Source organism: Staurois parvus, unplaced genomic scaffold (genome assembly GCF_062004578.1).
Source record: "Staurois parvus isolate SC_StPar_1 unplaced genomic scaffold, SC_StPar_1.0 ptg000839l, whole genome shotgun sequence".
Lineage (NCBI taxonomy): Eukaryota > Metazoa > Chordata > Amphibia > Anura > Ranidae > Staurois > Staurois parvus.
This window is the reverse complement of record NW_028318635.1, coordinates 2,293,088-2,308,167: the sequence shown is the minus strand read 5'-3', so window position 1 is coordinate 2,308,167 and position 15,080 is coordinate 2,293,088. Positions and strand designations below refer to the sequence as shown.

The window sequence follows — 15,080 nt, the reverse complement described above, 5'->3', positions numbered from 1 at the left end:
AGGTGTCCTACATGTGTGGATGTTGCTGCATTCTATAAAACTATTAGAATAGTTTTTCACATTTTAGAATGGGGTGCCTTGAGACTGTCCATAATTTTAAAGGGCGCCACAGGATTGTCCATAATTTTAAAGGGTGCCTCGGGACTGTCCATAATTTTAAAGGGTGCCTCAGGACTGTTCATGATTTTAAAGGGTGCCTCGGGACTGTCCATAATTTTAAAGGGTGCCTCAGGACTGTTCATGATTTTAAAGGGTGCCTCAGAACTGTCCATAATTTGAAAGGGTACCTCAGGACTTTCCATAATTTTAAAGGGTGCCTTGACTGAAAAAAGGTTGAGAAACACTGCCTTGATCTTTCCCAGAGTGTCCCTCTTCTTCTTGTTCTTCTTCTTCTCCCTTATTTCTTTTCATTCTTTATACTGTTCCTTTTTTTTTCTTTATTCCTCTGTGTTAAAAGGCTGGTTGAGCTTATATGTATTTGTTTTACAACATTTGACGTGTACGTATTAACGCTTGTTCAGTGCGATTCACGTAGCTATAATTACTGACTCTCCATCATATGGGAGACCTCATGTGCAGTTTTTTAGCTGGACTTACCAGGATCATTTTGCACTGAACCTTTAAATTCTTACGATATGTCTGATGTTTGTTAATACAGGATTTCGTATGTATTAGAAATTTCTTTTGTTATATCATAACATTTGTCTTTGATACTATTTGTACTTTGAAAATCTTCAATAAAAACAATTGGAAAATTGAATACTACAATGCAATACAATGTTATATCAGCAAACTACCATCTTTTCAGTTATTGTGTCATCTTAGGGTGAATACATTTTGATTGGCTTATCACACTTTGCCTTTTGTTCCCCCTTTCACGGCTTTTTATAAATGACCCTGTAAATCTGTAGTGTTTTAATCATTTTCATCATGTACTCCCCTTGATGGTTAGGGACTGATGTGAATGTACAATATATATGTAAAGCGCTCCGTAAATTGACGGCGCTATATAAGTACCTGTAATAAAAAAATAAAGATAAATTGTACATTGTAGCATATGTAACGTGTACTGAAGAATCCTTTTTTCTTACTAGATGCAATGATGTCCTTGATTTGGTGGAGACCATGAAGCATTTTGAGGTATTAAAGGCTGTGACCACAATAGGAGGTGCTGGCTCTTCAAGTTTAGATGCTATGGTAAAGGATATCTGGAATTCATATTGCCAGGCCAAAGAAGCATTTATTAGCCAAGTTAAAGATATTTTTTCCATTGACAAAAATAATCCTTTTCAGAAAGCATTTTTTGATTTGAGAACTACAATTAAGGTAAGTTTATCTCTCAGTCCCATTTATGCTATGAACATTTCTCATTTGGAACAAAGTACAATAAATGTTATGTTCTTTATATAAAATCATGCAGGCAGCTACAGTACAGCCACTAGATTATTATTATGGGGCACAGCTGCTGGTCCAGTTGGTGGAAATGTGGACTGCATATCCTGAGTGGTGTTGAGGTCCTAATTGTTGGGGGGTTGTGAGAGAGAGGCAATGTAAGTGGGTTGATGGTGCTATGTCAGGATATGGAAAGCAAACTGGTGTAGGATGTGCTCTGACCACTCTTCCTTTTAAGATAAAGAGATAGAGGGATATATAGATAAATAGATAGATAGACAGGATATCTGGAATTCATATTGATAGATAGATAGATAGATAGATAGATAGATAGATAGATAGATAGATAGATAGATAGATAGATACTGCTGTCATTAAGTAATGTGAATGGAAAAATTAGTGGATTCCATAACTTTTATATAGCAAGAAAATCCCCTTTGTATAAGAGGTCTAGGTAGAGACCTTGGTGGGCTGCAGGAGAAAAAATTGAAAGCCAGTACTGCTGGCAATGCAGTAACAGAGAAATTACCACTCTTGCCCTTATTTCCCTTAATTTATGGTTTAGTACTGTTGGGTCAGCACTGGTTTGTGTACCGTTGCCTAACCAGCAGTGCAGATTGTAGAACATCAGCAGACACCAACGAGCAGTATCAAGACAGTAACCAATAGAAGCCAAACAGAATTAATAATTCCTACATTAAAATAGATGATTTCTTATTAATTTATTGGCTACTGTAAGTCACATTTCCACCGTGCTCTGTGGTTCTTCCCACTTTCCCTTATGTCACTACAGTGCAGTACTACTAAGTGCAGTGCAGGAACAGGAATCGGACAAATCTAGAACTGCTGAATTTTGAGTCTTCAGGGGGAGGGAAAAGGGATTGTTCTTCATTACAGTGGCATTCGGTGCCATGGGCAGTAGGAGTATTTACTTTTTCTTTGCTGGGGCCCAATTTTTTGTGAGCAGTTTTATTTTAATGTCTCAAACAACATCTATTTGAAAAATTGCTTCAAAAAGTATTACAATGTTTTATTAGTTCTAAATCAATTGAAGCCCTATGTTTGTTTTCATTTCATGGTGTGCTGGAGAAAGGCAATAGAGTATGAAATATTTTTATTGCAGAGTCTGGAACATCAACTTGGAAACATTCTTAGAAGCAGTTTTGACCAGTGCCCAACTGTTGCTTCCCAACTCAGACTGCTGGAGGTCTTTGAAGGTGTCAGCCGAAGAGATATTGTTAAGGTAATCTTATAACTCAGTATTAGGGGTGCTGTAAACAGAATGTTTTTCTGGTATTTTATATGTCTCACCAATTTCAGAATATGCAGTCAACAATATCTGAGGCATCACTAATATGTTTCTACTTTCGTATTTTAGGTTAAAGTGTTAATAAACCCTGGACTCTGTGTTCACTATATCTCTTCCCCCACAGTATATGGAAATGCAATTATTTTAGTAACTATAAATTGCTAAATACCTTTTCTCATCAGCATTTGGAGCAGTCTTGTGATTTCTATCAGTGTCCGGAAGAGCACTGGTCAAAGCTTGTAGGAGGAGTTTTCATTTTGTTCTAGGAGGATACAGAACCCCTGACCTCTCTCTGGACAGTACTGATTGGCCCTGTGCTGATCAAATGCACTCTCCCAAGAAAAAAACCTCTCTTGCAATACACACCAAACTGATTATGTGCAGAGTGTCTCCACATGATATGTCTGATCAGCAGATAAGAGGGTGACACTGGAAGAAGGCATCATAGAAGTCAGGATCAGTGTTTTTACACAATGCGGAGGATTAACCCCTTAGATTCCACAGAGAGTATAAAAAGCATGCTTTACTGCATATACAGGCTGAATTTACTGTTGTGTGTAACACGTCTAATAATCCCTTTAAAGATGAAGTTTAGCAAAAAAAAAATTCTCTATAGCTTTTGTGAGATACCTAATTCTTTAAAGTATGTCTCACATTGTGTAGGCAGCTGAATCCTGTCAAAATTATCTGGGCAGGGATGCTCTGTCCTCTTTCTGCTGCTGAACTTTAAGTGCTACAGGGGTTAAAATTCCCAAGTCTTCTGTCAAACTGCAGTGAACAAGCTCCTGACAGGGACCCACCACCTCCTCCCTCCTCCCTCCTCCCTCCTCCTCCATTGGCCAAAGTTATTTGATAGTGTACACTGCCTGTAACAAGATCTGTGAATGGAGGTGAGAATCATGTGACTAACTAGACTCTCCCTCATTCATAGATTGTGTTACATGCAGGGTACCCTATGAAAGAACCTTTCCCCATCAAGGAGGAGGGAGGAGAAGGTGAGTCAGCATCAGGAGATTTTTTGACAGCAGATTTACAGAAGACTCAGATCTATTAACCCACCACAGTGCTGGATGTTCAGCAGCAGGAAGAAGACATTGCATTAGCTAAACTTTCAGCTTTGAATGGCAAGATGCTCTAAAGAACCACAGCAATCACATCTTTTTTTTTTTAAATTCCTTATTTTCAACTTTTTTTGCATTTTTACCTATAAATTTTAGATAATACTTTTAGTGGCTAAATGGGACGATTGTCTATAGAGAAATGTCATTTTAGATGTGGCGCTACACCCGTAGGGTAGGAGTGATATTTTGCCAAGGCCTTTCCCCATATCTTCACTTGCAGCCAAGCACACAGTGGGGTAGATTTACTAAAACTGGAGCACTCAGAATCTGGTGCAGCTGTGCGTGATAGCCAATCAGCTTCTAACTTCAGCTTGTTTGAGTAAACTTTGACAAAAAACTTGGAAGCTGATTGGTTTCTCTGCAGAGTTGCACCAGATTTTGGACTATCCAGTTTTAGCAAATCAACCGCAGTATTAGCTACTGTATAGCCAGGTGCACACAACTTTTGATCAATGATCAGTCTAGGGAATGTTGTTTTTGTAGTTTTATTATAGAACTGGGATAGGGATGGGGAATTTATTAGGATATATCAAGAATAGAACTAATTACAGTTGAGGATACTATCTGATCTTAGTCAAGTTTGAGGTGAAGTCCTTGCTGAAGCAGGTAAAAGACTTTTCCTTTGCAGTAGCAGTAACAGTAATTTCAGGTTATAGCAAAGTCCCTTGCAGCCATGAGTAAACGGACAGAGGTCTTCGTAACACTAGTCTGTGTTCCCTTATCTGGACCCTTAGCTGACTCTATAGCAGAATGAGGGGGTAATAACACAAGTCTATGGATCCTTTAGTTTGTCTGTACTCACAAAATGACCAGGGACAGCTACATAGTTACATAGTTAGTCTGGCTGAAAAAAAGACAAAAGTCCAACCAGTTCAACCACAAAAAAAAAAATTAATCATCCTACACTCACAGTTAATCCAGAGGAAGGCAAAAAAAAACAGCAAAGCATGATCCAATTAGCTCCTGCAGTAGAAAAAAATTACTTCCTGAACCCCCGAGAGACAATCGGATATTCCCTGGATTAACTTTACCTATAAATAGTAACCAGTTATATTCTGTGTATCCAAGAAAGAATCGAGGCCTTTTTTAAAGCAATCCACTGAGCTGGCCAGAATCAAGTCTTGAGGGAGTCTATTCCACAGTTTCACCTCTCTTACTATGAAGAAACCTTTCCATGTTTGTAGATTAAATTTCTTTTCCTCCAGGTGTAAAGAGTACCACCTTGTCCTCTGTGATGACCTCAGGGTGAATAACTGTACACCGAGTTCACTATATGAACCACTGATGTATTTATACATGTTGATCATATCCCCCCTTAATCTCCTCTTCTCAAAAGAGAATAAATTCACTTCCTCTAATCTTTCCTAATAGCTGAGCTCCTCCATGCCTCTTATCAGTTTGGTTGCCCTTCTCTGTACTTTCTCCAGTTCCCCAATGTTCTTTTTGTGAATTGGTGCCCAAAACTGAACTGCATATTCCAGATGAGATATTATTAATGATTTGTACAGGGGTAATATGATATCTCTCTTTCCGGAGTCTATACCTCTTTTAATACAAGAGAGGATTTTGATCGCTTTAGAAACTGAAGCTTGGCATTGCATGCCATTATTAAGCTTGTGATCTACCAGAACTCCCAGATCCTTCTCCACCATTGATTCCCTCAGTTGTACCCCCCTAGTATGTATGATGCATGCATATTCTTAGCCTCCAAGTGAATCACCTTACATTTATCAACATTAAACCTCATTTGCCACATAGTTGCCCAATTAAACAGTGCATTGAGGTCGGCTTGGATTTTGGAGACATCCTGTAAGGACGTTATTCCACTGTACAGCTTGGTGTCATCTGCAAAGACTGAAATGGTATTTTTAATCCCAGACCCTATATTGTTTGGTACACCACTGATGACCCCAGACCATTCAGAGTATGAATGATTAACCACTACTCTTTGAATACGATCTTTTAGCCAGTTTTCTATCCATTTACATACAGATTTTTCCAAGCCTGTAGACTTTACCTTACACATTAGCCGTGTATGGGAAACACTTTTGCAAAATCCAAGTATACCACGTCCACCGCCATCCCTCTGCCCAAGGTTTTGCTAATAAAAAGAAATCAGATTTGTTTGACAACTTCTGTCTTTCATGAATCCATGCTGTCTGTTGCTTAAAATATTTTTTTCCAGCAAGAACTCATCTATATGATCTTTTATTAAGCTCTCCAGTATCTTCTCAACTATAGAAGTTAAACTAACAGGTCTATAATTACTTGGTAAAGATTTTGACCCCTTTTTAAATATTGGCACCACCTTGGCCTTACGCCAATCCAGTGGTACTATGCCAGTCATTAAAGAGTCCCTAAAAATGAGAAACAATGGCTTTGAAATGACAGAGCTCAATTCTTTAAGGACCTGTGGGTGTATGCCATCCAGTCCAGGTGCTTTATTCACTTTTATACTGTCTAAATATTTTTGGATCATATCAATTGTGAGGCAATGTGGATCATCTGGAGCTGTGTCAATACCATGCCCATTATGGACAAGAGTTCTGCCATGCTCCTTTGTATACACAGAGCTGAAGAAGGTATTTAATAAATTTGCCTTCTCTTTGTCCCCAGTCACCCACTCTAGATTATTTTGTAAAAAGCCTACATGCTCGGACCGAACCTTTTTACTATTAATATACTTGAAGAATTTTTGGGGGTTTGTCCTGCTATCTTTTACAAACTGTCGTTTGTTTTCAATTTTTGCGGCCTTTATTTCCTTTTTGCATATTCTGTTATATTCTTTGTAATGTTTAAACGATGATAGCGTTCCTTCATTTTTATGTTTAATAAAACTCTTTTCTTATTATTTATAGCTTTTTTTGGCCATAAGCCACATAGGTTTGATTTTTAGCCTTTTAAACTTGTTGCCCATGGGAATATATTTTGCAATGTGTTCACATACAGTCTTTTTGAAGAACTCCCATTTCTGTGTTGTGTTCATTGATGCCAATATTCCCTCCCAGTCTAAGTCTTGGAAAATTAGCTCTCTAAAAGTTGAGCATTTTATGTTTACAGCTAACAAATTAAATCATGTTATGGTCACTGCTACCCAGATGTTCTTTTATATGGATATTCATAATAAGCTCTGCATAGTTTGAGATTACCAGGTCCAGTGGAGCATCATTCCTAGCTGGGGCCTTTATGAACTGTACCATAAAATTGTCCTGTAGTAGGTTTATAAATGTTTGCCCTTTAACTATTCCTGCAGTACCAGTACTCCAATCAATTTCAGCTGGTTTCCTCCTTCCAACTTCACTCTATACCAGTGATACTAGACCAGATCCTCAATAGACTCAATAGACAGCCCCCTCAGCCAGCTTTCTGTAGAACCAGGGTCACTCTCTCTGATTTCGGGCCCTCAGGTCACCCACTTGAAGCCACGTGGCAGCAGATGCCGGGGGAGGTAAGCCTGCCTCGACCCTGGTGTGGTGCAATCCACTCCTGGAAAGCCACTGAGCCCCTGTACTCACAGAATATAAATACCAGCTCCCAAAATGCAATGGGGCCACCCTCCCCTGTAATTGGGCAGAGATCCATATTCATGCTGCTCATTTGCCTAGTTCCCACCTAGGTTATGGAACACTAGTGGCTTCCAGAAGGCAGAAGGAGCTAAAGGCAATCTCAAAAAGCACCAGAGCACAATGAGCAGTCCTGACCAATACACTGCAGCACTCTGTTAAGCAGGATGCCAAACTAAATTTACCTAACAGAATTTCTGTTAAGCAGAGAAACACTATACTATTCCAACTGTACAAATCCTAGCACCTATCTAGGACGGTGCTACATAGAGGTAGGCTAAGTTTTCAGGCCATTATATATTGTATTGTCTAAGATATGATATGGCCTGAATAGATGGAGTGTTACTTCAGGTGTCTCATCAGCCATTTGTGTAGCTTTCAGATTAATGTTTCTGTCTGCTCTTTGCATGAAATTGGTAATTGGCAGCAGATTGACAAATCTGTTGTAGAGCAATCTGTTTACATGTGGGAAGTTTGTGGCAGCCCAACCTGAAGGTATAGGATTTGTTTCCTAGTGGAAAATGCCCTCTTTCTGCAACTTTGTAAAATTTATGGTGTGCCATTTGCAATGTAATAATCATGTTTTGCTGTTTTTTTTTTTTGCCTTCCTCTGGATCATCTGTTGGTGTAGGATTATAACTTTTTTTTTAATGGTTGAACTGAATGGACTTTTGTCTTTTTTCAGCCAGACTAACTATGTAACTATGTAACAATATGAAGGTATAGGATCTGTTTCCTAGTGGAAAATGCCCTCTGCAGCTTTGTAACATTTATAGTATGCCATTTGCAATGTAATAATTTGCGATCAGTTATTCAGTTTGGAGTGGATAAACACTAATTTAATTTATTTATTTTTTTATTTTTTGTATTCTAAAAAATGTATTGATTAAATAGGAAAGAAGTCTTTGCTAGTGTTGACATGTTTTTTCTGTGGATTATTTAGGAACACCTGAAGGATAAGGATCTCCAATTGTATACCATGTTCATGGAAGAACTTCAACAAGTAAAGGCAATGTTTCTGGATATGGCAGATAATCCACCTTTGCATGTTAATTTGACTCCTACAGTCAGCAGTTTTTTATGGATAAAAGGACTTCGAGCAAGGATTTCTGTAAGTTTCGATTTTATAATGCTATCAATGTGATTGTTAATATGAAATGTATGCCTAAAGGAATCCATATTTTAATTAAAGGTATATTTTTTTCTAGGGTCCAATGGTAAATCTGAAGAGAGTATCAACTATGACTCTCGAAGGAGACATGGGCTGGGAACTGAGACATAACTATACCGAGATATCAGAAGAGCTAGAAAGGTGCACAAAGTATTATTAAACTTTCACTGGTTGCATAAATGTTATTATAGAGCAGGGGCGGACTGACCATTCGAGCACTTGGGCACTGCCCGAGGGCCCGGGGTCAGTAGGGGGCCCCATGAGATGCCCCTGATACCTTTCATTGGCTTTTTCATAGGCTTTTTTGGGTGTGGGCGAGGACACAGGGGCCCTATGATCCCCTATTGCCTGGAGGCCCCATGAGTTGTCCGTCCGCCCCTGTTATAGAGTATTTGTCTCAGCATATACTGTATTGGTTGTCACATAAACATGAATGCATAGCCTGGTATTTACTGTATGGTATAGCGAGAGGTGGGTAGGCTCACACAAACCTCTCCACTTTGCTTATTTCAAGGGAATTGAAAAAAGGTGTGTGATCTGTCCACATGCTTAATCCTCCAAGAAACCAATGGTGTTTAGCAGACTTATAGCCATACAATTTTCTTTGATCAGACCGATTACATCTTTTAAAACCCCAGCTTTTTACATTGCAGCCCACTTTCTTCTGGTAGGTAGTGTAGAAATGCATGCTTATACAAGTGAGCATATCTACAGTATGAGGGTATAGGTAACAAAAAGGCTAAATAATTGTGTGAATGCCATCTAATGATTTTGTGTAGATTGGAAAATTCCTATAATCTGTAAGTTAATTAACTTCAGTACTGTTTCTTAAAATAATGATCTTCTTACTGTGTTTTTCAAATGGACAATATAGGTTTGAGAAAAATGTGGTGACATCATGGGTTTCAGCTGTGAACAAAGAAATCAGTGATTCCTTAAAGCGTCCTTTGCTTGTAAGTTCATTCTTTTACCCTAGGTTCACAGCTAAGCATTTTCTGCGTTTTGTAGAAACGCAGTACAGTCCATTTAACATGATTTCCTATGGGACATGTTCACATCTGTGTGTTTTCACCCGGTGCGTTTTTTGGAAAGGATCAGGGACTTTTTTGAATGCAAAAAGTAGCATTTTTGGTTTTATAGACTTCAATGGAAATGCTGCAGAAAAAGCATGTATTGCATTATTGCTGCGTTTCGCATTTTAAATCTGCCTAGCAAGGAGAAAAATATAAAAATGAAAAAAACCCCGCACAATGCATAAAAACGCGGCAAAAACACAGCTGCAAAAATGCAAGACGCAGTGCAGAAATGGCTCAAATGCAACCTGCATAGGTGTGAACCTAGACTAATAAACAGTTATCACTTGATTGTTTTTAAAGTTACATATCTTAGTGATGCTTCTGATTCTGGCATGGCTTGCAATGATTTGTCACCTATCTGATGCTAGAAAGAACACCCTTGGTGAAAAATCTTGTCTTTAGTGGATCATACTGAAATATATCTAAACCCCGAATGTTTGTTCTAGTAGACATGTGCAATTCGTTTTGGTATGAATCGAAATTTGGATTAAATTTTCGTTATTCGGATGAATCCGATTTTCCGAATCACAATAGTAACAAATTTCAATTAATCCAAAATATTTTTTTTTAATTATCTGAATTTGAAAATGGGTTCAAATTTGAACTTGAAAATGAAAACATATTGCAATAAATACAGTAATTTTCTAGTAAGTTTTCCATAATTGAAAATAGAATAGAATGAAATAGAATAGCCTAAAACATAACAGAATAGAATAAAACAGAATAGAATAGCACATAATAGAAAAGAATATATTAGAAAAAAAGGATAGAATGAAACCAAGTAGTATAAAAAGAAAATAAAACAATAGACTAAAACAGAATAGAACAGAATAAAACAAAACAGAAAAGAACAGAATCGAATAGAATAGAAAATAAACAATAGACTAGAATAGAAAATAAAAGAATAACATAGAATGGAAAGGAATAGAATAGAGTAGAATAGAACATAACAGAATAGAATAGAAAAAATGGAACAGAATAGAATAAAATAAAATAGAATGAATATAGCCATCTTCTGAAATTCAAATTTTAAAAATGTAATTACGAATTTGAATTCCGAATATACAAATTGAACCCAAGTATATGGAACAAACTCCGAAACGGAATCATTCTAACATAACAAAAAATTTTTTACTTAAAGTGCACTAAACCCACAACAGTAAAATCAATCTGTATATGCACTAAAGCATGCTTGATATACTCACTGTGGAACCTAAGGGTTTAATCCGCATTGTGTAAAAAGGCTGTTTAATCCTGTCTTCTCTGATAATCCCCTTCCTCCACTGTCCCTAATCCATCTACGAATAGTACAGAGCTCTAGGAGTTACTCTGCACATGCTCAGTTTAGTGTGTATTGGGAAGAATTTCCCTAACTTCCTGCTTCAGTGACAAGAATATTTCAGATTTTCTGTAATTTTTAGTAATAGGGAAACAGACAGTAATAAAAACCTGACAGGGCTTCTAACCCTACCATACTCTATAACTAAGAAAACGTTTTTGCTTTTAAAATACTTTAGGGCAACACATTGCTACTGAAATCACTTTGGCTTTAGATGGACACTTGTCCAAATTTAGAGGCTTTGAATGTTTTTATTAGGACATCATCTTTAGCGACATTATAAAAGTGGTATACAATGAATCAAAACAAAGGAAACAAAAATCCTGATAACAATTTTATACTGCATGTGCTTTTTTTTATTTTATCTTCTTTTGCTGTATTTTAGAAGACTGCTTCAGTGCATGATTCTGGAGTATATCTACACACTTTAGAGATAAATCTTAACTCAGATCTGCTGGGATATCTACGAGAAGCACAGTACTTCTCAAAACCACCTTTCACAATGAAGGTAAAGGAACAAATTGTATAAAGAGGTGCTTGAATGTATTTCAACTTTAAATCATAATATTACACAGGCATCGACCCCTGGGTACAGCTTCCTAGTTGTATCTGCAGTAAGAGCTTTTGTTTCATATATTCTTACCTGCTGGTTTAAAATCTGGTATTTAGTCAGGTACATATCAAATATTGCATGTTATACCTGTAATTGATGTTGAAAAAGTGCTGCTAAGTGCAAGCTGAAATTAATACACAGAGCTCATCCAGTAACTCATCCCATTGACTAATCCCTTATGAAACAAATCAGTCTGAAGTTACAGTCAAATAAACAGCACAACAAAATAGGCAGTTAGGGCTATGCTTTCCTATAGCTAACCCACAGAGCTCTGTAAATCCATTATCATGTATGAAGAGTTACATCTTTCTGGAACTATGTTGGTGGATATCTGTACTTAAATTCCCTGGTCTTCACTCCTGCATTGACCATTTAGAGGGTTTGCAATCTTCCCTAATCTCCCTGATTATTTTTAAAAATTTGTTTTATATTATGTTTAAGCTGGAACATACGGATATAGGTCGTAATACCCCAAACCTGCAGTTATGTCAGAGAAGAAAGGTCTCACTGTAGGACTATAGGACTACCTGAGATGTATAAGAAGCCAGGGACTAGGGGATGACTCAGCCTACTAAATTCCATATATAACTAAAAGATTATCTATCTATCTATCTATCTATCTATCTATCTATCTATCTATCTATCTATCTATCTATCTATCTATCTATCTATCGTATCTATCTATCTATCTATCTATCTATCTATCTATCTATCTATCTATCTATCTATCTATCTATCGTATCTATCTATCTATCGTATCTATCTATCTATCGTATCTATCTATCTATCTATCTATCTATCTATCTATCTATCTATCTATCTATCTATCTATCGTATCTATCTATCGTATCTATCGTATCTATCTATCGTATCTATCTATCTATCTATCTATCTATCTATCTATCTATCTGTCTGTCTATCTGTCTGTCTATCTGTCTGTCTGTCTGTCTGTCTGTCTGTCTCTCTCTCTCTCTCTATTTATCTAACTACAGTTGTGTTCAAAATAAAAGCAGTGTGTTGAAAAAAGTGAATAAAGCTCAAAATCCTTCTAATAGCTTTTATATCCATACACACAAATGCATTGGGAACACTACACATTCTATTCCAAATCAAAACATGAAGAAAAATATATCAAATTTGTGTTGTTCCTCTAAAAAAATTTAAGAAAAGTGAATATTAGACTGTTCACAAAATAGCAGTGTTTGTATTCTTTACAAACTCAAACATTCACTATATAAACTGAAAACTGTTTGAAGATTTTGCTTTCCTTTGAATCACTTAATGAATATTTAGTTGTATAAGCACTGTTTCTGAGAACTGCTGTACATCTGTGTTGCATGGAGTCAACCAACTTCTGGCACCTGTGAACAGGTATTCCAGCCCAGGATGATTGGACTACATTCCACAGTTCTTCTCTATTTCTTGGTTTTGCCTCAGAAACTGCATTTTTGATGTCACCCCACAAGTTTTCTATTGGATTAAGATCCGGGGATTGGGCTGGACACTCCATAACGTCAATCTTGTTGGTCTGGAACCAAGATGTTGCACGTTTACTGGTGTGTTTGGGGTTGTTGTCTTGTTGGAACACCCATTTCAAGGGCATTTCCTCTTCAGCATAAGGCAGCATGACCTCTTCAAGTATTCTGATGTATTCAAACTGATCCATGATCCCTGGTATGCGATAAATAGGCCCACCACCGTAGTATGAGAAACATCCCCATATCATGATGCTTGTGCAACCATGCTTCACTGTCTTCACATTGTACTGTGGCTTGCATTCAGTGTTTGGGGGTCATCTGACAAACTGTCTCCGGCCACTAGACCCAAAAAGAACAATCTTACTTTCATCAGTCCACAAAATGTTGCGCCATTTCTCTTTAGGCCAGTCAATGTGCTCTTTGGCAAATTGTAACCTCTTCAGCACGTCTTTTTTCCAGCAGTGGGACTTTGCGGGGGCTTCTTGTAGATAGCTTGGCTTCACATAGGCGTCTTCTAATTGTAACAGTACTCACAGGTAACTTTAGATCTGCTTTGATCTTCCTGGAGCTGATTGTTGGCCGAGTCCTTGCCATTTTGGCTATTCTTCTATCCATTCGAATGGTAGTTTTTCGCTTTCTTCCACGTCTTTCAGGTTTTGGTTGCCATTTTAAAGCATTTGCATTCATTTTAGCTGAGCAGCCTATCATTTTCTGCGCTTCTTTTTATGTTTTCCCCTCTCCAATCAACTTTTTAATCAAGGTACGCTGTTCTTCTGAACAATTTCTGTAACGACCCATTTTCCTCAAATTTCAGAGCGAAATGCACTGTAACCACCATGTACAACATTTGCTGCCTTCCTTCCTTAAATAAGGGCAATAATTTCCACCTGTTTTTGAAAGAATGAATGACCTCACTAATAGAACTCCACACTGCTATTATTTTGAACATGCCCCTTTCAATTAGTGATTCAATTACACAGAATTAGCAGCATGCATGTCATGACTGTTGGGTCTGTTGGATTTCTATTACTCTACTACACCTGCTAGTAAATTATTTGCCATGTAGAAATATAATTTCTACCAAAAACAGTGATTGATCAGGTTACTGATGTCTGACTGCTATTATTTTGAACTATCTATCTATCTATCTATCTATCTATCTATCTATCTTCCATTGGTTATCTATCGATCTATCTATCTATCTATCTATCTATCTATCTATCTATCTATCTTCCATTGGTTATCTATCTATCTATCTATCTATCTATCTATCTTCCATTGGTTTTCTATCTATCTATCTATCTATCTATCTATCTATCTATCTATCTATCTATCTATCTTCCATTGGTTTTCTATCTATCTATCTATCTATCTATCTATCTATCTATCTATCTATCTATCTTCCATTGGTTTTCTATCTATCTATCTATCTATCTATCTATCTATCTATCTATCTATCTATCTTTCCTATATATTTCAATCTCTCTCTCACACAAGTTCTAAAATGTATCTTTACTATGATTCTAGTACCGTTCTTCTGTGATCAGATGTAATTTTGCAAACAATTCATGTTGCTGACTATGTTGTGTAATATATATATATAATGTTTTGCATGCTAGACTACAAACAATTATTACTGAATTTTAGTTTAAAGCTGTCATTTAGGAACATTTTATTTTCACAAACAGCTACCTTGTTTAACACTTCTACGTAAACAGAATTATGTAGTTTTGTAATTTTATAGCTGCCTGAATCAATTGGATCACTTGTAAGCAACGTGGAAACAAGCAGGCTGAAATTGCTGTCTACCCGGCTGGAAACAGTGGTCTCAAAGTATAATGAAGTTATGAAGTCAATCTCATCCCAGCAGATGGCGCTATTTGAAAAAAAATTGTTAAAGATCTCAGAGGTACTTATAATATTTTTATATGTTTGAAACATGTTTGGTAAGACAGGCTTTGACATGTAGTTCCTCGGGATCTGACTATTATCTAGCATACTCATTTCTATGTGTTGTT

The 15,080-nt window shown here is 37.0% G+C and overlaps 1 protein-coding gene across 1 annotated transcript in view; it reads left to right on the top strand.

The window, feature by feature from the left end:
- Window positions 1-15,080, top strand: part of LOC149443674 (uncharacterized) — a 627,829-nt gene that overhangs the window by 41,392 nt on the left and 571,357 nt on the right. The window contains 7 exon segments of the mRNA XM_089655378.1: window positions 1,095-1,326; window positions 2,516-2,635; window positions 8,329-8,496; window positions 8,594-8,697; window positions 9,431-9,509; window positions 11,357-11,479; window positions 14,807-14,971. Of these exon segments, the coding sequence (XP_089511504.1) occupies window positions 1,095-1,326; window positions 2,516-2,635; window positions 8,329-8,496; window positions 8,594-8,697; window positions 9,431-9,509; window positions 11,357-11,479; window positions 14,807-14,971 (991 nt within the window).